The sequence below is a fragment of the Coregonus lavaretus genome (assembly GCF_964263955.1).
Source record: "Coregonus lavaretus genome assembly, chromosome: 30".
Classification (NCBI taxonomy): Eukaryota; Metazoa; Chordata; class Actinopteri; order Salmoniformes; family Salmonidae; genus Coregonus; species Coregonus lavaretus.
This window is the reverse complement of record NC_140017.1, coordinates 4,975,999-5,000,170: the sequence shown is the minus strand read 5'-3', so window position 1 is coordinate 5,000,170 and position 24,172 is coordinate 4,975,999. Positions and strand designations below refer to the sequence as shown.

Here is a 24,172-nt window from a genome sequence, read left to right as displayed (position 1 = left end):
GAGATAAAAACTGAGAGTGTGTCAGAATGGCAGTTTGTAAGAATTCAGTTGATTGACGTAGCGGGGAGATGTTGTCACTCAAGTGGTCACTCTAGTCTAGACCAGACCAATGTGTCTACGCAGTGTCAGTATTACAGAGCAGTACTTGGCTACTGTATCTAATACAGTATAATAATAATAATGATGATATAATGAATGCCATTTATCAGATGTTGTTCTCCAAAGCGACTTACAGTAGTGCGTCCATACATTTTCCATGTGGGTGGCCCCAGCGGGAATCCAACCCGAAAATGTTGTGCAAGTAAGAACAGAGATAGAGAGAGATGTCTACAGAGAGAAATGGAGAGAGAGAGGCTTGGTGGTTGGACTTTTTTTTTGTCCGTTTCCCCTGCTGCACCTCCTCTGTCATTGTGTGACATCAAGCCTGTACTTCCTCCTTGGGCCACCACGTGCTCCGACAGGTCTCACCACTCTTCAATGCACCTTCTGCTTCTGCCTGCTGGAACACATGTCCTGTCTGTGTCCCGGTCTCTACCCGTGTCAGTGTGCATGTCATCGGTGTGCGTGTCATCGGTATCCGTGTGCCGTAGTATCCTGTTTGGATCAGGATGAGCTTCAGGAGTAAGATCACCTTCCGAAGGAGGAACAGGGATAAGAGCAGGCGTGTGCGGAACGATTTCAACCGCCTGAGTGTTGTATGTATGCTCTCTCTCTCTCTGTAGTGCAGTGCCATAGCTTTGTGTTTTTATTTCCCTGTGCTTCCATCTGGGGTGAAGTTCCCCTTAAGTAAGGATCTAGGATCAGATTACCCAATCCTAACCTTAATCATTAGTTGGTGAAAGGCAAAACTGACCCAAGATCAGTCTCCATGGGCAACTTCACTCTACACCGCATCTGTCCATCAACATGAGGCTAACCGACATGGCACAGGTTGGAGTTGGACATTGCTAGCCTTTGCCTAATACTAGTTAGCCAATTACTCTCTGTTTGACTATCTGATCGGTGTGTTGATATCTGTAACTGACGGAGACTCAGTATCTCGCCCTATGTGAATCAGAGTTTTTATCCAGTGGAGTGGCCATCTACAGTTGATAGTTTAGTCATTTAGCAGATGTTATTATCTAGAGCAATTTATATACATTTTCATATTTGTTCGTACTGGTCCCCTGTGGGAATCGAACCCACAACCCTGGCGTTGCAAGTGTCATGCTCTGCCAACTGAGCCACACGGGACTACAATCTACAAACAGTATGGGATCTATATGTTCACAACATTTCAACTGGAGATATGAGGTTGTCAGCAGGGGACTTTTACACCTCTATACGAAGTTCCGATTGTACAAATGCACTGCAGCATCCTGACCATATTGGTGTGATGTTGTCTGGGCGAATATAGGAACCAAACGTGTAGGTGTCATGTAGAATGTATCAAGCTGCTTTGAGATTTGATACAATGCCCACAACAACGCACTCTGAAGTCTCAGTCAATACTGAGCTGTTGTTTTACTGAGCCGGTAGTACTTCAGGTGTCAGGGAAGGTAACGTCACTGTATGACACTAAGATAGTTTCGGCTGAGTGTTATCGGCTACATACTGCCAATTTCCTTACACTTTTGTGTAATTTCCCCAGCAGTTTTGTCTATGTATCAATGACACCCTACTCCCTCTCTAGTGCACTACTTTTGACCAAAATAAAGGGGGACCAAAACTAGACCAAAACTAAGGGGTGCCATTTGACCTCTCAGTGCCTCTGGTCAGGTCAAGAGTCAAAACTGAGTGGGCCAAACCCACAGTACTGCTCGGTAGGGTGATCAAGTGATTTGGCAACAGTGTGAATGAATGCTGAATATGAAAGACTATTGTTAATTCATGTTATTCTCTGCCCCTCCACCGGTCCATCTGTATGATAAGATCCCTACTGACTGGAACGACAAAGGGAAATTAATATTTGTTTTATGTTCATTTGGAAATCTCAGCTGAAGACCACCTTCAGGCAAATGACATGATATATATTTTTGTGGGTTTTATTTATTATATTGAGATAAGAGGGCTAGAGGAGACATGAAAGGTAGGATAGATTGGGAGGCAGATTCGAACCCATGCCGACTGGTAGCTTTGGCTAAATGTGTGTGCCGCGGCACTAACCGCTGGACCACTATCCACAGGCCACTCAGGCAAAAGATATTGTCTTGGTAGATATTTCTGTGAGGTTGACAAATTCAATTGTCCTCAGTGGTCATTCTCTCGTACAGTCTGGTACAGATCATACAAACAAATTGTACGTTTTATTTTTTACAGTGGAATCACAACAAGATCCTTCCTCACAACAAGGATTGTTATGATTCTGGGTATTTTTGTCTTTCGTTTTTTCGTCACATTCTTTGTCATGTTTTATGCCTCACTGACTGCTTGGTTATTACCTATTTCCCTTGTGTGTGAGGGGTGCATTCTGTCAGGGGTGTATTCTCTAGGAACCAAACAGAAGCAAATAGGCTGAAATGGGGAGGGGCCTAGCTGACCTTGTCCAATAAGAAACCCTTTTTCCTTTTCAAAACGTTTTGCTACAGTGTGCACTAAAGAATACACCCCTGGTCTAACTGAACAGGGGCTTATGGTCGGAACTCAGGAGAAAAACCCTCGCAGTGGGCGTGTGAACCGAGAGAACACAGGTCATCAGTTTTCCACTTCTCTGACAACAGTTTGTGTTAGCGGTGATGAATAAGACATACTGCTTTCCTTCGAGGACCAAAATAGCCTCGTCTCATCATGTGCAGTCCATTTCGCTTTCTGTGAAACGCTCCGTCTGGATGGGATTGTTGAGACCATGTGCTGTGCAGATGTGTAGCCTAACCCTTAACCTAAAACGTATTGTAAACTTCTGCCTTTGTGCTATATCAGCCTAAGGTCATTTCAGAGCTCGAATCTCTGATGTAATCCATCGAAATACTATTCAGCACCAGAATCTAAAAATAATAGGAGGTGACATTGAGCCTATAATGAAATATGTTTTCTGAGCTGTTATGATCACTGCTAATGTGATATACTCTCCATCTGTCCGAAAAACGGTTTCCCTCGACATGTTTTTGGTTCAGTTCGGTTTGGTTTGGCACATGACATGTAACCACTTCATCCTCTATTTTACGTCTCTCTTCCCTTTCCCCTCTAGACTGGGGCCGCGTCCCAAATGGCACCCTATTCCCTATACAGTGCGCTACTTTTGGCCAGGGTCTGTGGGGAATGGGGTGCCATTTGGGACGCAGCCTTGGTGTTTATGTAGCCGATCCAATGGCGACAGAGTAAACACAGGAAGTGAGGTGGTAGCTCTAGCTCGTTTTTCATGCCTTGCAAAAAAAATGATTCATGCCCATCCAGTGAAAGATAAACAGATATTCTGGGTTTTAGACTATTTGCCTTTCCACACCATTTGGCTCATGTTTGATTTGAAGACCACTTGTTGACTGGCTGACTTTCCGTCAGTATATGATGGGACTGCTGAGTGTTTTGTGTATCAGCGCAGTTCAGAGTTCAGAGTGGTTTATAAGTCCTGATTATAGAACAGTGTAGAAGCAAATTGCACTTGGTGTTAGCGTAGTTATTTGTGTTGCTGACTGTGCATCTCTGTCTGTCTCGCAGTGTGTTACAGCAGGATAAGTCCTAGATGTAGAAGACTTTTCTCTGTGACCTAATAGTTGAATATGTTGGATATCCCATGGTGTGACTGTTATAATAGTCATCATGGCTGACTGCGCGATTCTGATAATGAGTGTGTTCCGTGTGAGTGTCTGGACCGGGACTTGAATCCTGTGTCCGCCACTTTCTCATCTGTGTTTCCCCAAGTGTTTATTTTACTGCCATATGGGATGAGTCAAGTAAAATGTCTGTCTGTGTTTGTTCCAGCAGGAGAAACCCAAGCTGATAGACCCTCTGGACTATGAGGCTGTGATCTGTGACCTGGGAGATGAGCTGAAGGAAGACCCCCTCAGAGAGCTGCTCCTCTTCCCCGACAACGACTTCACGGTGGGTAGGAGCGTGTCTGTGTGTGTGTTTAGGGGGGGGGGGGTGCGTGTGTGTGTGTGTTCGCATGTGTGTCAGTGAATGCAGTCCTGTCTCTGTCTGTCACCCACAAATGGCCTCCTTTCATTGGGTGTTTGACTGTGTCTGTGTCTGGCTCATTCCAGCCACCCAATGTTTTTCAACAAGAAGGAAGGACAGACAGAAACACACACACACTAATTTTGCATTCTGAACCCCTCATTCCCCCCAGTGCTTCTGCTCCCCCAATGTCCTGTGGCTGTTTGCTCATTCGTGATTTAATTAGCGCGCTAATGTGACTCCTTAAGAACGCCACTTCACATTAACTGGTTTTAATTGGTTTTAGGGAAATGACTCGGCTCTCGATCCCTGAGTTGATGTTTAAATCCATGACTCTGCTACCGTTACACACACACACACAGACCCGGCAACCAAACAGTTATGTTTCATTTGCTGTGTCTCCATAGCTCAACCTAATTGAAATTCCAATTAATTTGCTAATGGACAAACCTAATTCGCTTCCAAAACCTAATAATGTTTTGGGACAACTTCCTTCCTCTGAGTGTGCTGCATTTTAAACAGCTGACTGCAGACACAGTAAATCAGAACCAAGCATTGATCAGAGAGGGAGGGAACTTGGCTGTTTCATCAGTGGCAACTTCATCACTTGGCAACTTTCAATCTTTCCTGTTAGGTATGGATGATTTATTTGAGCCTTTTATTTAAGCCATTTGCTATTTTTGACCTCAATATTTATGAATTAATTATAACAACACAGATGTTGTTCATCAAGTGCTGACACACTGGAATAGGGCTCAGTCATCTGACTGTACATCATAGTGGTAAAGACTGTATCCCCTCAAGCATTTTCATATTCAGACCTGCACATACTGTATATTTTATCCCATTCTGCATATGTCAGCTTTTACCTAATCTCAGTAATCCAAAACCAGCTCTCGAGTGAACTTTGGCCTCTGGCCAGCTACTGAATTTGGTTCTAGGGGAAAAGGCTGAGATGTCAAGTCCACACCCCCTCCGCCCCGACAGTCTTTCACAAGAGATTAGCTTTTACCTAACATCAAACTGTCCCTCCCACTTTGATGGTTCCTCCCCATCTGATTTCTCCTCCCCCTCTGTCCCCCAGGTGTCCACAGTGCCTCTGGAGAGACGGACACTGCAGTCTACCGTGCCCCAGGGGGCCGAGCTCCAGGCCGAGTGTCTGCTGGTCAGACAGGTGAGTGTGTGTGTGTGTGTGTGTGTGCATGCATGTGTGGAAGAGCTCCATGCTTAGTTGTGTGATTGAGCTTGGATGCAGGGGAGGGCTATTGAGCAGGGCTGACTCCACATTCAGGCTGGCTGGCAGGCAGGCAGCTAGGCGTGGTGTGGTGGTTGTGTGGGTAAGGGTCAGGACTACATGTAGTTGTTAGTTTACTTATCCTCAACACAGAGGTCAACATCAACATCATGAGCCCATAAGGCAGTGACATCAGGAGCACAGATGTGTTCTGTTCCTCCAGGAGCTGTGTGTGTGTCTGTGTGCCTGCGATTGTGTGTGTGTGTGCGTGTGAGAGAGAGAGAGAGGGATAGTTTCCGGCTAGCGCTATGATTGAAAGTGCAAGCCTGCAGAAAGAGCCTACATATGAGAAAGTTCCTAACATGTATTCCGTACCCATGCCTTGGAGTTACTGCTCCCCTTCTGAACCAGTGGGAAAGAGAAGTACAGTTGTGCAGCTTGCTGCTGGATCATGTTTCTCTCCGTGGGAATCAACAGCATCTGGAGGGAGGGGTTGGGGGCGATAGAGATAGAGATAGAGAGAGGGGGAGATAGAGAGAGGGGGAGAGAGAGAGAGAGAGAGAGAGAGAGAGAGAGAGAGAGAGAGAGAGAGAGAGAGAGAGAGAGAGAGAGAGAGAGAGAGAGAGAGAGAGAGAGAGAGAGAGAGAGAGAGAGAGAGAGAGAGAGAGAGAGAGAGAGAGAGAGAGAGAGAGAGAGAGAGAGAGGAGAGAGAGAGAGAGAGGGAGAGAGAGAGAGAGAGAGAGAGAGAGAGAGAGAGAGAGAGAGAGAGAGAGAGAGCGAGAGAGAGAGAGAGAGAGAGAGAAGAGAGAGAGAGAGAGAGAGAGAAGGAGGGGAGAGAGAGAGGGAGAGAGCGAGGGGGAAGGAGGGGAGAGAGAGAGAGCAGGGATTTTGTCAGCTGCAGCCTGTTGTTTTGCATGGACTCTGCTCTGCTCTGCTCAACTTAGTTGGGCTGGTCTCTAGAGACACTAAGGGTTGTGGTGGGGACTGGGAGGCAGTGAGGTTTCAGTTGCTGCCTAGTGGTGTTGTATGGCATGTGTCCCAAATGGCACCCTATTCCCTTTATAGTGCTCACCCTACTTCCCATAGGGCTCTGGTCAAAAGTAGTGCTTGATATAGGGAATAGAGTGGCATTTGGGATGCACCCTGGGCCTGTGCGAGAGCAAGGCTGTGTTTCACGAACATGACTTTATCCATCTAGAGTAGTTGAAAAGCTATTTCTGTTAGTGATATTGACATTTCTCCTCAGTTGACTGTTGTTTTGGATTTGATACAGTGTCTCCTTAATTATGACAGCTACATAACCATGACTTCAACCTTTTTAACCATGAAACCATTTCATATCTTTTTGAGGAACTTTAGAAATGCAAATGATGATGACCATCGTGAACGGAATTTAGCTTACATTTCCCCTGTTGTATTGTCAGTTGAAGAGGTGGGTCTGATAAGCCTATGCTGTGACCCAAATAGCACCCCATTCCCTTTATAGTGCAATAATTTGTTTTTTTGTTGTTACCCTATGGGCCCTGGTCAAAAGCAGTGCACTGTAGGGAATTGGGTACCATTTGGGATGCAACCACAGACTGTGTGTGCATGTGCGCCTGTTTTCATGCTCTTATGGTGACAAGTAATGTTTGATGGTGAGGCTGAAGTGAAAGACTTGCAGCACATGCTGGCTAGGAGGAAGTGATCAAATTAGCCACCCATAGTCTCACTCACATCCTACTGTAGCAGCCTCACTGCATACGGAAACACACCAGACACCCACCGTCACAACTTACAGAAGATTGGTTGTGTGCGAGAGACCATAGAGAGAGAGACAGAGAGAGATAGAGCTGTAAGAAAGAGAATGGCTATTTAGGTATGTGCTCCCAGACATGTGTTATTGCCTTGTGGAAGTAAATATGTGTAGAGTGTCTTTAATAATAAATGTGATGATTGCCAGTGGAACTGTATTTAAGTCATACATAATAATAATACCACCACTCATACAGAAAGAAGATTAGAATCCACAGAACCACAGAGAAAACATGAGAGAGAGAGAGAGAGAGAGAGAGAGAGAGAGAGAGAGAGAGAGAGAGAGAGAGAGAGAGAGAGACATAGAGAGAAAGAGTCTGTCTTTACGTGTGAGAGAGAGTGCGCTTGTGCATGTGAGAGAGAAGAGAGCGACAGAGAGAAAATCTGTAAATCAAAACGAGCTAGAGCTACCACCTCACTTCCTGTGTTTACTCTGTCGCCATTGGATCAGCTACATAAACACCAAGGCTGTGTCCCGAATGGCACCCTTTTCCCTATGGGCCCTGGTCAAAAGTAGTGCACTATGTAGGCAATAGGGTGCCATTTGGGGCACAACCTTAATGTTGTAGAGGGAGGCAGACTCAGCAGGTTTATCTTGCATCACACTGGGTTGTGTGAGGCCTGCTACTCATGTAAAACAAATTTGTAAATTGCCTGTACATTACCATTACTGTACCTTGGATCTACTGATTCCAATGGAGAGAGGTGTGTGTGTGTGTGTGTGTGTGTGTGTGTGTGTGTGTGTGTGTGTGTGTGTGTGTGTGTGTGTGTGTGTGTGTGTGTGTGTGTGTGTGTGTGTGTGTGTGTGTGTGTGTGTGTGTGTGTGTGTGTGTGTGTGTGTGTGGGACTACTGTAGGGCTGTATAAGAGCCACGTTGTGACAGAGAGGAGATTTCAAGCATCAACCGCCCATGCCAAGACACACACACACACACACAAATCTCTCTTTTTGTTGATTGAGGATCTCTTTGCTGAGGAATGTGATTGTTTTTCATGAGTGTGTTTAAAAATACAGTGGGGAGAACAAGTATTTGATACACTGCCGATTTTGCAGGTTTTCCTACTTACAAAGCATGTAGAGGTCTGTAATTTTTATCATAGGTACACTTCAACTGTGAGAGACGGAATCTAAAAAATCCAGAAAATCACATTGTATGATTTTTAAGTAATTAAAATGCATTTTATTGCATGACATAAGTATTTGATCACCTACCAACCAGTAAGAATTCCGGCTCTCACAGACCTGTTAGTTTTTCTTTAAGAAGCCCTCCTGTTCTCCACTCATTACCTGTATTAACTGCACCTGTTTGAACTCGTTACCTGTATAAAATACACCTGTCCACACACTCAATCAAACAGACTCCAACCTCTCCACAATGGCCAAGACCAGAGAGCTGTGTAAGGACATCAGGGATACAATTGTAGACCTGCACAAGGCTGGGATGGGCTACAGGACAATAGGCAAGCAGCTTGGTGAGAAGGCAACAACTGTTGGCGCAATTATTAGAAAATGGAAGATGTTCAAGATGACGGTCAATTACCCTCGGTCTGGGGCTCCATGCAAGATCTCACCTCGTGGGGCATCAATGATCATAAGGAAGGTGAGGGATCAGCCCAGAACTACACGGCAGGACCTGGTCAATGACCTGAAGAGAGCTGGGACCACAGTCTCAAAGAAAACCATTAGTAACACACTACGCCGTCATGGATTAAAATCCTGCAGCGCATACAAGGTCCCCTTGCTCAAGCCAGCGCATGTCCAGGCCCGTCTGAAGTTTGCCAATGATCATCTGGATGATCCAGAGGAGGAATGGGAGAAGAAGAGCTGGGACCACAGTCTCAAAGAAAACCATTAGTAACACACTACGCCGTCATGGATTAAAATCCTGCAGCGCACGCAAGGTCCCCCTGCTCAAGCCAGCGCATGTCCAGGCCCGTCTGAAGTTTGTCAATGACCATCTGGATGATCCAGAGGAGGAATGGGAGAAGGTCATGTGGTCTGATGAGACAAAAATAGAGCTTTTTAGTCTAAACTCTACTACCCGTGTTTGGAGGAAGAAGAAGGATGAGTACAACCCCAAGAACACCATCCCAACTGTGAAGCATGGAGGTGGAGATGCTTTTCTGCAAAGGGGACAGGACGACTGCACCGTATTGAGGGGAGGATGGATGGGGCCATGTATCGTGAGATCTTGGCCAACAACCTCCTTCCCTCAGTAAGAGCATTGAAGATGGGTTGTGGCTGGGTTTTCCAGCATAAATAAATAAATATAAATATGCCATTTAGCAGACGCTTTTATCCAAAGCGCATACATTTTTACGTATGGGTGGTCCTGGGGATCGAACCCACTACCCTGGCGTTACAAGTGCCATGCTCTACCAATTGAGCTACAGAGGACCACAGCATGACAACGACCCGAAACACACAGCCAGGGCAACTAAGGAGTGGCTCCGTAAGAAGCATCTCAAGGTCCTGGAGTGGCCTAGCCAGTCTCCAGACCTGAACCCAATGGAAAATATTTGGAGGGAGCTGAAAGTCCGTATTGCCCAGCGACAGCTCCGAAACCTGAAGGATCTGGAGAAGGTCTGTATGGAGGAGTGGGCCAAAATCCCTGCTGCAGTGTGTGCAAACCTGGTCAAGACCTACAGGAAACGTATGATCTCTGTAATTGCAAACAAAGGTTTCTGTACCAAATATTAAGTTCTGCTTTTCTGATGTATCAAATACTTATGTCATGCAATAAAATGCAAATGAATTACTTAAAAATCATACAATGTGATTTTCTGGATTTTTGTCTCTCACAGTTGAAGTGTACCTATGATAAAAAGTACAGACCTCTACATGCTTTGTAAGTAGGAAAACCTGCAAAATCGGCAGTGTATCAAATACTTGTTCTCCCCACTGTATCTATTCTCTTTGTTGTTGTTTTTTCTGGTGTATTTCCTATGTGTAATTTGTTGTGTAGTTGTAAGATGCAGGGCTCCCTTGAAAAAGAGACCATGGTCTCAATGGGACTCCCTGTTAAAATAATGGTCAAATAAATACATTAAATAAACACACACATACACACAGCCATATATACAGACAGAATCAACTGTGTTATTCACAGGCATTAACATAACCTCTCTCCCCTCCTCTTCCTCCTCCTCTTTCTTCTCCTCTATTCCAGGCCTGCGAGTACTACAACTCCCAACTACACGTGGTCCATTACAAATACGAGGAGTACTCAGGAGATTACCGGCTACTTCCCAGGTACAGAACAGTCTATGAAAGAATTGCAAAATTCCGGCAAAATTCCCAGGTTTTCCAGACATTTTGTGAAAGTTACCAGAATTTTGCATCCCTTGTCTATGATGACACTTATGTATTCAGTACATTTCCATGGGTGTGTGTACATATTTTCATTGTTCCACATCAGAAAAGTACAGTACTTTGCTACTTTATGTACTTCTAAGTGTCATGACGTTATTGAGTTGGACAGGGCCCACTCCAGGGTTGAACTGTTTTGACATAGCGTCTTTGTCAGGAACGCATGCCAGACTTTCCAAATGCGTACTTCAAATAAACACTAGGAAAGACGTAGCTGAGAACCTCAGCTAGACCAAAAGATCCAGGGTCTGTGTCCCTAATGGAACCCTATTCCCTATTTAGTGCACTACTTTTGACCAGAGTTCACTAAATAGGAAATAGGGTGCCATTTGAGATGCACTAGTCTGCGGTTACATAACGGGCCTCTCGAAAAATAGCTCTCTGTGATGTCAACAATTGGAACAAAAAACTAAATGGTGGACGTCGGTTGGCTGTGTTGTTGAGTGGCAGGCTGTCCAGCTGCAGGGATGTCAGGGCTGTGAATCGGTCACTCAACCCCAGGGAGACCAGCCATCAAAGCAGGGACTCTTTGACCTCTGACCCCTATCCAGACCACTGGAATGTTCTCCTGGTCTCCCATGGGTTGGTTATGTTAAAGTCCTCTAGTTCAGTTCACATGACCTTTCTGAGTTTGTTGAATTTAAAATATTTTTAAGTTCAACATCATATACTGTACATCCACTCTAAAACTGATCCATAGTCTACTTTTGATACTGTGTAGTTAACATCAATAGATGTCAAGAGACTGAATGTACATGCTCCTATAGAGGTCAGATCCACATGATTTGAGTTTTCTCTCTGAATCAGTTCCTCTGTCTTTCCCTGGACACGGAGTTAGCAGCAGATCTAGGATCAGTTTGGGAGCTACCGCTAGCCTTTGTGAGATACCCTGGACACACAGTTAGCAGCAGATCTAGGATCAGTTTGGGCTCCTCATACTATATGTCTGTGATCCAGTTGACAGACTGACAGCCCAGTTCACTCTGAGCTAGTCATCTTCACAAGTTGTGTCTCTCCAGAAATCACATAGAAGAGCCTCGAAGTCTGGCATGATGCAAGGCTATTCTAACTGTTGGGTCCAAACACAGGGGTGTCCCTGAAGATTAAAAAAAAAATGTTTTGCCTGTGGAGACACTAGAAAGAGGCCATTAATTATTTTTGCTGAGACTAGTTCCAATGCTGGGTCTGCTATCCTTATAAAAGAGGGAAGCCTTTGTGTCTCCAGCTCAGAGCACACACACAAACACAGGGTGGCTCATGAACGCACTGGAGCGAGGGCAACCTTTTGTCTGGTCCTTTTCGGGAGGAGATGGAGAGGACTCGGCCACACATAAGTCAGGCTCAGCTCAGACACCCAGCCATAGAGATGGAAAAGAGAGAACACCTATCTTTGCTATGATGATCCCTCCAAGGGGCAATCTGCTGTTTACCAAAACAGTGGCAGGGTTTGTTTAAACTGAATATTGCTCCTTTAACCCATTTAAAATGGAGAAAGCCCGCAATAGTGCTGCCCATGCTATAACAAGCTTTGTAGGAAGTCTGCCCTCTATCCGACTCCATGCACCCAGCACCTCTACAGTAAAGCTTACCATATGCTTCCCATTCGAAAACAGTTTGCGCATATATTAGAATATATTTTTGACGTTTGTGCATTTTGGTGTTCGGCAGCATTTGGCAGGGTTTTTTTCCCCGGCTGTTCGAGCACACAACAACTTGTCGAAGTTCGGTAGCCAAAGTTTACACCCCGTCATCGGTGATTGGTCAAAAGTAGGGATTTTTCAATTAAGTGTTTGTTTCACTTGAGAAATACTGCACCAAACATCTTAGTTACATCTGCGTGACTAAGACTTCCTCGGCAAAACCGTCAAAATTATTTACAGTTTTCTTGATTTATCTTAGATTAATTCTGACTGTTTTGAGGAAGTGTACTTGTTGCTATGACATCTCAAGAGGGACAAACAGTAATATTGCCGCTTTTTCTAGTTTTTCAAGTAAAGGTATTTTAAGAGAGTATGCAAGCACAGACGTTCACTTCGCCTAACCGAGGTGACCTGGCCAGAAAAAACTCTGGGCTCCAGTTAGCCAATGCCTGTGTAGTTAAACAGGACCTACTACTACAAGATACTGCTGGACTGTTATGTTGCTTTCACAACACAGGCATCAACAGTAGAGGTGAGCTTGAATGTCATTACTGAAGTCTAGTACATCTACGATATGATAGTCCCCTGTAGCTCAGTTGGTAGAGCATGGCGCTTGCAACGCCAGGGTTGTGGGTTCGTTTCCCACGGGGGGCCAGTATGAAAATGTATGCACTCACTAACTGTAAGTCGCTCTGGATAAGAGCGTCTGCTAAATTACATTTTTTTTTTTACAAATGATGATCAGGGACATAGCGAGAGGACATCCTCCTTGTCTGCGTCCCAAATGGCACCCTATTCCCTACATAGTGCCCTACCTTTGACCAGAGCCCTATGGGTTAGGTGGGGGTGATATATAAAATTAATTCATGCCTGTATCGCAAGTTTCAAGATGTTGTTATTTTTCATTTTTTTTATGAGTGTTTATGTCCGCTTGTTCTCATGTTGTGTTTTTGGTCTCGTCTCTTTAGCTCCTCTGTGCTGTGTGCACCTCCCCAGTTAGAGATCTGTATATAATGAAGAGATGCACATCTCCGCCCTAACAATGGGAGTCGGCCCAAGGTGGGAAGGCAGGCAACAAGCTTAGGTCCAAAACAAGCCCAATGGAAACACATTGGCCTTATTTTGGACAGATTTTGGCGAGAGCGAAACCTCTCGCTTCGCCTCTTCCTCTATGGTTTACACACACCAAGCCCCTCCCCCTGCCTCTCACGCCAACAAAGTTGAGAGGTCACATCTTCCTCTCTGACAAGCGGTTTCAACTCGCTATTTGCATTTGAGGTTTGGTCCAACAGAATGGACACCAAAACACATTCAGACATTATTTTACTCTAATAGAGGAGACGTTAACTTTTCTAACGATACCGTTTTTATGTCGCAACTACTTAGATTGCGTGCAGAGCAGACACTACTAAAACGTATCAATGAGTATCAATGAACGTTGATTTTGGAAAAAATAAATGCTCAGTTTGGCATAGGGGTACCACGTACCGCTAGCAGCATTTTAGCCAAAGACTGTTATGCTAGCTGTTTAGTCTGTTAGCGAACAGTACGCTTTAACTTGCAATGAAAATGACTCTCTGACAAAATTGGAAATGTATAATATCTGAAAATGTAGCTAGACTTTTACCCGTATACATGAACGCTTCACGATAGACTGGAACTCAGTTTTGTTTGTAGCTACATCTTGTTTGGCCAGAGTTGTGTCAAGTCACTCCAGTTCACACTGACTGTGGCGTGTGCAGAAAGTAGCCCATTACTTTTTCCAATAGATCTGTCGATAGCGCCTGCTAAATTCAGGGCATCAATGTTGTTAAGAAAAGTAGCAAAACTTTTGTAGTTCTTGATGGCTAACGTTATATCTTTCAAAAACGGTGCGGTAGAAAGGACTATCAACATATACTGAGCAGCTCACGTTATAGACAGAAGCATGCTACATGGCAGACCAATCCAAACTCATCTCCCGGCATGTCCAGCCCATCCAAAATCTCAGCCAATAATGGCTAGCGGAAAGGTTCCTGTCTTTTTCATGGCTAAACCAACGAAGCTCGTAATTTAACAATTGTATTTGTATTTACGGATAGAATACAAGTTTGTTATTAAGGCACATAAAAGTTCACATGTTCCAGAAGGAATTTCTGCCCCAAAACACATTTTGATAAAAATAATACATGTTTACGTTCAAATGCCTCTCCTGTGAAGTAGTGACGTGAGACATACGCCTAGTTTCCTGAAACGAGTCACAAATTAGTCTGATGCTGAGCAGAAATTACAATAAGAAGCATTTTAGATCTGTGTTTACAAAACGCAGCAAGAGATGTGTTATGTGTTTTATCTTTTTTTCCTGCGTGAAAGACGCAGAATTCTGCGTTAACGCGAGCCCTAGGTTTTACTTGTTAATTATCTAAGTAAGTGGCTGAATTAATAAGGTGACGGGGCATCATATTGTGTTAGATTTCTGTTGTGTTTGAGAAGTCAAAGCCCTTTGGATGAGTTATAACTTTGTTCATTTGTGTCACGATCGTTGGATACAGAGGACCAAGGCGCAGCGTTGAAGGCGAACATACTTTTTATTTAATGATTACACGAACAAAACAACAAACGATAACGTGACGTCCTCGGTCTAACACAAACCACACTGGAACAAGATCAAACACTGTGGAAACACAGCCTGTCTAAATATGGTTCCCAATCAGAGACAACCAGCAACAGCTGACACTCGTTGCCTCTGATTGAGAACCACTCTGGCCAACATAGACATACATGAACTAGAAAAACAAAGAACACTCACACCCTGGCTCAACATACAAGCCTCCCCAGAGCCAGGGCGTGACAGTACCCCCCCCAAAGGCGCGGACTCCGACCGCGCCAACCAAATACCACAGGGGAGGGACCGGGTGGGCACTCCGCCTTGGCCGCGGATCCGGCTCCGGGCATGATCCCCACTCCCTCTCTAACCCCCCAAAGTACCCCTGGTCCGGTCTGGCCCTGCTGACCGGAGCTGGACTGCACACTGGTGGAGCGGATTGCTCTAGCTCCGGCGTGAAGCAGCTGACCCGTGCCGAACCAGGCACCGGTGGAACAGGCACGGGCTGTGCCGGACTGACGACGCACACCACTGGCTTGGTGTGGGGAGCAGGAACGGGCCGAGCTGGGCTGACGAAACGCACCCCTGACTTGGTGCGGGGAGCAGGAGCAGGCCGGACCGGGCTGACGAACCGCACCACTGACTTGGTGCGAGGAGCAGGAGCGGGCCGAGCTGGGCTGACGAAACGCACCACTGTCTTGGTGCGGGGAGCAGGAGCGGGCCGGACCGGGCTGACGAAGCGCACCACTGACCTGGTGCGGGGAGCAGGAACGGGCCGAGCCGGGCTGACGAAGCGCACCACTGACTTGGTGCGGGGAGCAGGAGCGGGCCGAGCTGGGCTGACGAAACGCACCACTGTCTTGGTGCGGGGAGCAGGAGCGGGCCGGACCGGGCTGACGAAGCGCACCACTGACCTGGTGCGGGGAGCAGGAACGGGCCGAGCCGGGCTGACGAAGCGCACCACTGACTTGGTGCGGGGAGCAGGAGCGGGCCGAGCTGGGCTGACGAAACGCAGCACTGACTTGGTGCGGGGAGCAGGAGCGGACCGGACTGTACTGGGAACACACACCACTGGCCCTACGCGGGGATCAGGAACAGGCCGGACCGGACTGGCAACACACCCCAGTACCTCTCGCCGTGCCTCTACATCCTCTTTCCCCCTGGTGACCAGTGACTCCCGTAACCTGGCGGCCTCCTGCTGCCCCGTCGTCCACGGCGTGAGCCCCCCCCTAAAAATGTTCTGGGCGTCTCTCCTACCCGTGGACCAGGTCTCCATGTCTCTCGCCAGACTTTCGCCCTTCTGCTTCCAGGTCCAGCCTCTCTCTTCCTCACACGGCTTGACCCAGTCGAGGAGGCGAAGGAGATCCGCTAGAGATCTCCCTGGCGATGGCTCCTGGACACGCTGCTTGGTCCAGTCTTGGTGGGATCTTCTGTCACGATCGTCGGATACAGAGGACCAAGGCGCAGCGTTGAAGGCGAACATACTTTTTATTTAATGATTACACAAACAAAACAACAAACGATAACGTGACGTCCTCGGTCTAACACAAACCACACTGGAACAAGATCCCACAAACACTGTGGGAACACAGCCTGTCTAAATATGGTTCCCAATCAGAGACAACCAGCAACAGCTGACACTCGTTGCCTCTGATTGAGAACCACTCTGGCCAACATAGACATACATGAACTAGAAAAACAAAGAACACTCACACCCTGGCTCACCATACAAGCCTCCCCAGAGCCAGAGCGTGACAATTTGCATAATGTATTTCATTCAAATTCGCTTGTAAATGTCCAAGCTCACCAAAAAGGACATTTGGTAGCTCCTACCTTATATGTATAACTTTATGAGCTGGATTGCCGGTCTTTGCAATTTGTTTATTTTCATTTGCGCTCGTTAGCATATTTAGCTAGCAGCCTTCATGGAAACTTGCTATTAGTTGTGGTAATTACGTTAGCATTCTGGTAATAAATGGCCAATGGGCTATTTTGCAACAACAACAACAAAAAATACCCCCTTGTGTACTAAGCCGGTAATTCCGTAAGTCCCAGGATGAGAGAAGGACGGTATGACGATATGAAAATCTGGATACCGCCCAACCCTATCGTCATGGACAGCAGAAAAGGATTCGAGACGGACATCAGAGCGGGAAAACAACGTGATTAAAAAGGGAGGAATATACAGTGAGTAAGGGACAGGACATTTATTCAACTGTGAAGACGAACTTTGGAATTAATAACTGCTAAATGAGCGGATGAGGATGGAACGTCAGTGAGTGAAGTGAATGAAGATCACGTGACTGAGGAAAATAGTTCTGTGGTTGAGGACAATATTGAAGTGATTGACAGTCAGGAGCCTATTGAGAAATGAAAAATGGCTGGAATTGTTGGAAAAAAAAGTACTCAAGCCTGTCAGCGTGAGTGAATGGGTGACACCCATCGTACCAGTCCTTAAGAAGGATGGTGAGCTAAATCAGGGTCACACAGTGTTTCTTGGTAGTCTTAAACAAATCTACTTTAAAACATGGGCTTAAAAAAAAGAAGACACCTGTACCATGTCAGATATAGAGTTGAAATGTATTACATTTTGAGATTGCATCCCAATATTACACTTTATATACATCACAGAAGACTGAAATATAACAAAACAGTTTCACATAGAAACGCCGGATTTTCGGCAGGTAAAACAAAAAAAAGTTTTGTAATTATGAAATTATGAAAAATATTAACATTCCACCCGTGAGTCCATAGAGGGCGATTTTCACGGGTTTAGCTGTGTGTAGAAAATTCTGCAAAATCGATCTCTGCCAAGCCTACTTTCAGATGCACATGGATGAAAAGTCAAAGGAACTGACCGTTGTGACACACAAGGGGCTCTTTAGGTACTATCGTCTACTAATGGAACAGATCTTGAGTGGATTGCCAGGAGTACAATGCTACCTGGATGACATCCTCGTTACTGGAAAGGATGAAGAGGACCATCTCCAAAATTTGGATGCAACCTTACAGAGATTGAAGGACTACGGACTGCGAGTTCATAAGGACAAATGTGCATTCTTCCAATCATTGGTTGAATACCTTGAACACGTCATCGATGCTATGGGCCTCCACAACGCTCTGTCCAATGTCAATGCTATCCTGGACACCCCAGCTCCTCAGAACGTGAGCAAACTACGTTCAATCCTGGAGTTACTAAATTACTATGGACGCTTTATCCCGAGCTTAGCAACGAAGCTGAAGCCACTGCATCAGTTGCTTTGTTAGGACAAAACATGGAAATGGATATAACAATGTGAGGAAGCATTCGTGAAAACCAAGGAAACACTCCTGAAATCTGAGGCACGGACCCACTTTGACTCGTCATTGCCCATCCAACTAGCTTGTGATGCTGGTCCATATGGTGTGGGAGCAGTTATGTCCCATATCATGCCTTCAGGTGAAGCTGATCGCTTTTGCATTGAGGACATTGAAAGTAACTACGCACCAATAGAACACGAAGCCCTATGCATAGTTTCTGGAGTGCATAAGTTTTACCAGTATCTGTACTGGAGGAAGTTCACCCTTCTTACAAATCATCATCCGCTGACGAGCATCTTTGGACTGCATACTGGGATTCCGTCACTTGCTGCAAGCAGAATGCAAAGGTGGGCTTTGTTGTTGTCAGCACACACCTACGACATCAAGTACCGCAAGTCAGACATGCACTGTAACGCAGATGGACTCTCCAGGTTAGCACTACCTGTGGTCAAACCAGAGTCACGTCAAATGGACGTCTTCTACTTCAGAGAAGTGGAAAATGCACCAGTCACTTCGACACAAGTGCGGAGAAACACCAGAAACGACCCAGTGTTATCCGAAGTGATGGACATCATCATCAAAGGCACAAGAGATGCTCCGGAACTGAAACCTTACCTTTCCAGGAGAAATTAGCTGTCAGTATAGTCCGGTTGTCTGCTGTGGGGGAGGAGAGTTATCATTCTACCTTCGCTGAGGAAACCAGTGTTGCAACAGCTACACGCAGGTCATTGTGGAATGATTTGCATGAAGGAAATCACACAAAGCTACTTCTGGTGGCCCGGATTGGATGGAAGCATTGATGTAAAAGCGAAAACATGTTCCTCATGTCAGAAAGTTCGCAAAGTACCTTAATCCATGGGATTGACCGGAAGAGGCGTGGCAACGCATACACATTGACTAAGCAGGTCCATTCGAAGATGGAATGTTTCTCGTGGTAGTGGATGCTCAAAGCAAGTGGCCAGAGGTTGCCATCATTGAGGTCTACTACTGCAGAGAAGACCATCGAGATGCTTGGAGGTATTTAGTCGGTTCGGAATGCCACTCCAACTCGTTAGCGACAACGGACCGCAGCTACCGTCCCAAGAAATGGCTACATTCCTACAGGTGAATGGCGTACAGCACATCAGGTCTGCACCGTATCATCCGTCTACCAACGGGCTGGCGGAGAGGTTCGTACAGACCATGAAACATGCCTTAAAAGCGTCTCAGGATCAAGAGACTTGAACCAATGCTTGAACAGCGTCCTGCTATCCTACAGGAACACACCTCATTCAACCAACAAGGCTTCGCCTGCATCGCTACTCATGAAGAGAGGGCTACACACAAGCTTTGACCTACTCAAACCTCTGAACGCAAATGAGACATATCAACCCCACATAACAAATGATACAGTTTACTATAGAATACTACAGTACTTACCATATAATTCTGTAGTAAACTGTAGTATACTGTAGAATACTGTACTACACACTGTAGTATTCCTCGATCATATTTAGTACTCAGTATAGAATTTTGTAGTATACTTTAGAATACTATAGTAAATACTAAAGTATTATCCACAAAACACTGTAGTAAATACTACAGAAATGTCTGCAAAAACACTACAGTCCACAAAAACACTAAACTGTTTTAACTATAGTAAATACTACATTATTTAATTTGATATACCCTGCCCATTCCTTTCCCCATATTCCAATTTGTGCCACCCGTAAGTGAGAAGCCTACAGTACATGCCAAGTATAGACCATATATTGTGTTCCCTACAGGTTATAGAAAAGAGCAGAAGCTCTGAACTCTCCGTTCACAACCCAGTCCTACCTACCTACCTACCTACCTACCTACCTACCTACCTACAGGTTATGGAAAATGGGCTATTTTAGTATTTCTCCATAATGTCTCCTCAAGGAGAAAGCCTCAAAGATAATAAAACAAAAAAACTTTAGTAAATACTACATTAATGTCCCCAAAAACACTACATTAAATACTACAGTATACTACAGTCCACAAAAACACTACGGTAATTACTATAGTATATACTACAAAAATTTTTACTACAGTATTTATACTATAGTAAACTGTAAATACTACAGTAAATACTACAGTGAAGTCTGCAAAAACACTACAGTGAATACCATAGTATTCCTACCATAGTATACACTATAGTATTTTTCCATGAGGGATGTCAACAGGAGAGCCAAGTCAAACGTTGTGAAATAAGAGCAAAGGACAGAGCTTTCAATCCTGGAGAAACGGTCTTAGCTAGGAACTACCTCAGCGGACCAAAGTGGTTTCCTGCTACAGTCATTTCTCAGATTGGTCCTGTGTCCTACACTGTCCAGACTGCAGAGGACTGTTCATAATGGGGACACCCCCCCCCCCCCCCCCCCCCCCCCCCCCCCAGATCCCCAAAGCACCAATGGTTGAACTGATCAGTGGTGGGAAAAGTACTCAATTGTCATACTTGAGTAAAAGTAAAGATACTTCACTCAATAAAAAGTGAATGTCACCGAGTAAAATACTACCTGAGTGGAAATATCTGGTACAGTGGTGGAAAAAGTACTTGAGTAAAAGTAAAAGTAAATGAGATACATACAATTCCTTATATTAAACAAAGCAGATGGCAAGATGTTTTTTTGTTTTGTTTTTTTACGGACAGCCAGGGGCACACTCCAACACTCAGACATAATTTACAAACAGAGTATTTGTGTTTAGTGAGTCCGCCAGATCAGAGGCAGTGGGGATGACAATGTGTTATATTGATAGGTGCATGAATTGGACCATATTGCTGTCCTGCCTGAATAATCAAAATGTAAGGAGTACTTTTGGGTGTCAGGGAAAATGTATGGGAGTAAAAAGTACATATTTTCTTTAGGAATGTAGTGGAGTAAAAGTAGTCAAAAATATAAATAGTGAAGTACAGACCCAAAAAAACGTCTTAAGTATTTTTACCTAGTTACTTTACACCACTGGAACTGTTCCCCGTCTCCCGTTTCATCATTATTGAATTGTTATAAAGACGTGGTAACAGAAAGTGGTAATCACATACATTGCTAAAGCAAACATAAAGAAACATGTCAAATCTCTCTCTCCCTCACAGGAAGCTGTACAAGGCGGAGAAGTTGCCCTCCCACTCCTTTGAGATTGACCATGAGGACGTGGACAAGGATGAGGTCTGTTTCATGGATTCTACTCCCTTTAAAGTGCACTACTTTTGACCAGGGCCCATATGGCTCTGGTCAATAATAGGGCACTATATATGGAATAGGGTGCCATTTGGGACGTAGCTTGAGTATGATGAATAGTCAGAGGCCAATGATTAGCCCTACTGTTAAACTGTCATAATGCACGTCTGCTCACATATTTCTACTCTGTTGTTTTTGGTCAAGGGCCATTGAGTACAAGCTTAATTCAATTGAGTTCAACTGAGCCAGAATCAATGACTCTCCAGGTCTCGGCTCTGTTACAGCAGGTGTCTGTTCATGACAAATCAGGCATCGTAGAATGAAACAGAACAAGTATCATATTGTATCTCAATGGCAGACATATTTAGACCTTGGTTATTGAGACATGGATTGGTCCCAAATGGAACTCTATTCCCTTTGTAGTGCACTATTTTTGACCCGAGCCCTATAAAGTTATATTCCCTAAATGTAGTGCATTTTATAGGGAATAGGTTGCCATTTGTGACGTACGCATCGAGCCTGATTTAAAGATGTCCGTTTTGTTTTTTGCAGGACACAACGTCTTTGTCCTCTTCTAAAGGAGGGGGAGGCGGAGGAGGAGGAGGGATTGGTGTGTTCCGATCGGGGTGGCTCTATAAAGGGAACTTCAATAGCACTGTCAACAACAGCATCACTGTTCGGGTGAGGAAGTGTGCCACAGACTCCCCCACAATCCCCTTCTCTCTCTCTCTCTCTCTCTCTCTCTCTCTCTCTCTCTCTCTCTCTCTCTCTCTCCAATTTCAAGGGCTTTATTGGCATGGGAAACACATGTTTACATTGCCAAAGCAAGTGAAATAGATAATTAACTAAAGTGAAATAAACAATAAAAAATGAACAGTAAACATTACACTCACAAAGGTTTCAGAGGAATAGAGACATTTCAAATGTCGTATTATGGCTATATACAGTGTTGTAACGATGTGCAAAATGGAAAATAAATAAACATACATACAGTGGGGAGAACAAGTATTTGATACACTGCCGATTTAGCAGGTTTTCCTACTTACAAAGCATGTAGAGGTCTAGTACACTTCAACTGTGAGAGACGGAATCTAAAACAAAAATCCAGAAAATCACATTGTATGATTTTTAAGTAATTAATTTGCATTTTATTGCATGACATAAGTATTTGATCACCTACCAACCAGTAAGAATTCCGGCTCTCACAGACCTGTTAGTTTTTCTTTAAGAAGCCCTCCTGTTCTCCACTCATTACCTGTATTAACTGCACCTGTTTGAACTCGTTACCTGTATAAAAGACACCTGTCCACACACTCAATCAAACAGACTCCAACCTCTCCACAATGGCCAAGACCAGAGAGCTGTGTAAGGACATCAGGGATAAAATTGTAGACCTGCACAATGTTGGGATGGGCTACAGGACAATAGGCAAGCAGCTTGGTGAGAAGGCAACAACTGTTGGCGCAATTATTAGAAAATGGAAGAAGTACAAGATGACGGTCAATCACCCTCGGTCTGGGGCTCCATGCAAGATCTCACCTCGTGGGGCATCAATGATCATGAGGAAGGTGAGGGATCAGCCCAGAACTACACGGCAGGACCTGGTCAATGACCTGAAGAGAGCTGGGACCACAGTCTCAAAGAAAACCATTAGTAACACACTACGCCGTCATGGATTAAAATCCTGCAGCGCACGCAAGGTCCCCCTGCTCAAGCCAGCGCATGTCCAGGCCCGTCTGAAGTTTGCCAATGACCATCTGGATGATCCAGAGGAGGAATGGGAGAAGGTCATGTGGTCTGATGAGACAAAAATAGAGCTATTTGGTCTAAACTCCACTCGCCGTGTTTGGAGGAAGAAGAAGGATGGATGGGGCCATGTATCGCGAGATCTTGGCCAACAACCTCCTTCCCTCAGTAAGAGCATTGAAGATGGGTCGTGGTTGGGTCTTCCAGCATGACAACGACCCGAAACACACAGCCAGGGCAACTAAGGAGTGGCTCCGTAAGAAGCATCTCAAGGTCCTGGAGTGGCCTAGCCAGTCTCCAGACCTGAACCCAATAGAATATCTTTGGAGGGAGCTGAAAGTCCGTATTGCCCAGCGACAGCCCCGAAACCTGAAGGATCTGGAGAAGGTCTGTATGGAGGAGTGGGCCAAAATCCCTGCTGCAGTGTGTGCAAACCTGGTCAAGACCTACAGGAAACGTATGATCTCTGTAATTGCAAACAAAGGTTTCTGTACCAAATATTAAGTTCTGCTTTTCTGATGTATCAAATACTTATGTCATGCAATAAAATGCAAATTAATTACTTAAAAATCATACAATGTGATTTTCTGGATTTTTCATGCTTTGTAAGTAGGAAAACCTGCAAAATCGGCAGTGTATCAAATACTTGTTCTCCCCACTGTATGTATTTACAGTGGTGTTTGTTCTTCAACTGGTTGCCTTTTTCTTGTGGCAACAAGTCACAAATCTTGCTGCTGTGATGGCACACTGGTATTTCACGCAACATACACTGCTCAAAAAAATAAAGGGAACACTTAAACACAATGTAACTCCAAGTCAATCACACTTCTGTGAAATCAAACTGTCCACTTAGGGTCCTCTGTAGCTCAGCTGGTAGAGCATGGCGCTTGTAACGCCAAGGTAGTGGGTTCGATCCCCGGGACCACCCATACACAAAAATTTATGCACGCATGACTGTAAGTCGCTTTTGATAAAAGCGTCTGCTAAATGGCATATTATATTTTATTATATAGGAAGCAACACTGATTGACAATAAATTTCACATGCTGTTGTGCAAATGGAATAGACAACAGGTGGAAATTATAGGCAATTAGCAAGACACCCCCAATAAAGAAGTGGTTCTGCAGGTGGTGACCACAGACCACTTCTCAGTTCCTATGCTTCCTGGCTGATGTTTTGGTCACTTTTGAATGCTGGCGGTGCTTTCACTCTAGTGGTAGCATGAGACGGA

The 24,172-nt window shown here is 45.0% G+C and overlaps 1 protein-coding gene across 1 annotated transcript in view; it reads left to right on the top strand.

Annotated features, from left to right (window-relative positions):
* The first annotated feature begins 476 nt into the window (after positions 1 to 476).
* Positions 477 to 24,172, top strand: part of LOC311105907 (dedicator of cytokinesis protein 10-like) — a 98,688-nt gene continuing 74,992 nt past the window's right edge. Inside the window, 6 exon segments of the mRNA XM_084148136.1 lie at positions 477 to 695; positions 3,898 to 4,017; positions 5,177 to 5,266; positions 10,290 to 10,372; positions 21,111 to 21,183; positions 21,748 to 21,876. Of these exon segments, the coding sequence (XP_084004262.1) occupies positions 609 to 695; positions 3,898 to 4,017; positions 5,177 to 5,266; positions 10,290 to 10,372; positions 21,111 to 21,183; positions 21,748 to 21,876 (582 nt within the window). The 5' untranslated portion in view covers positions 477 to 608.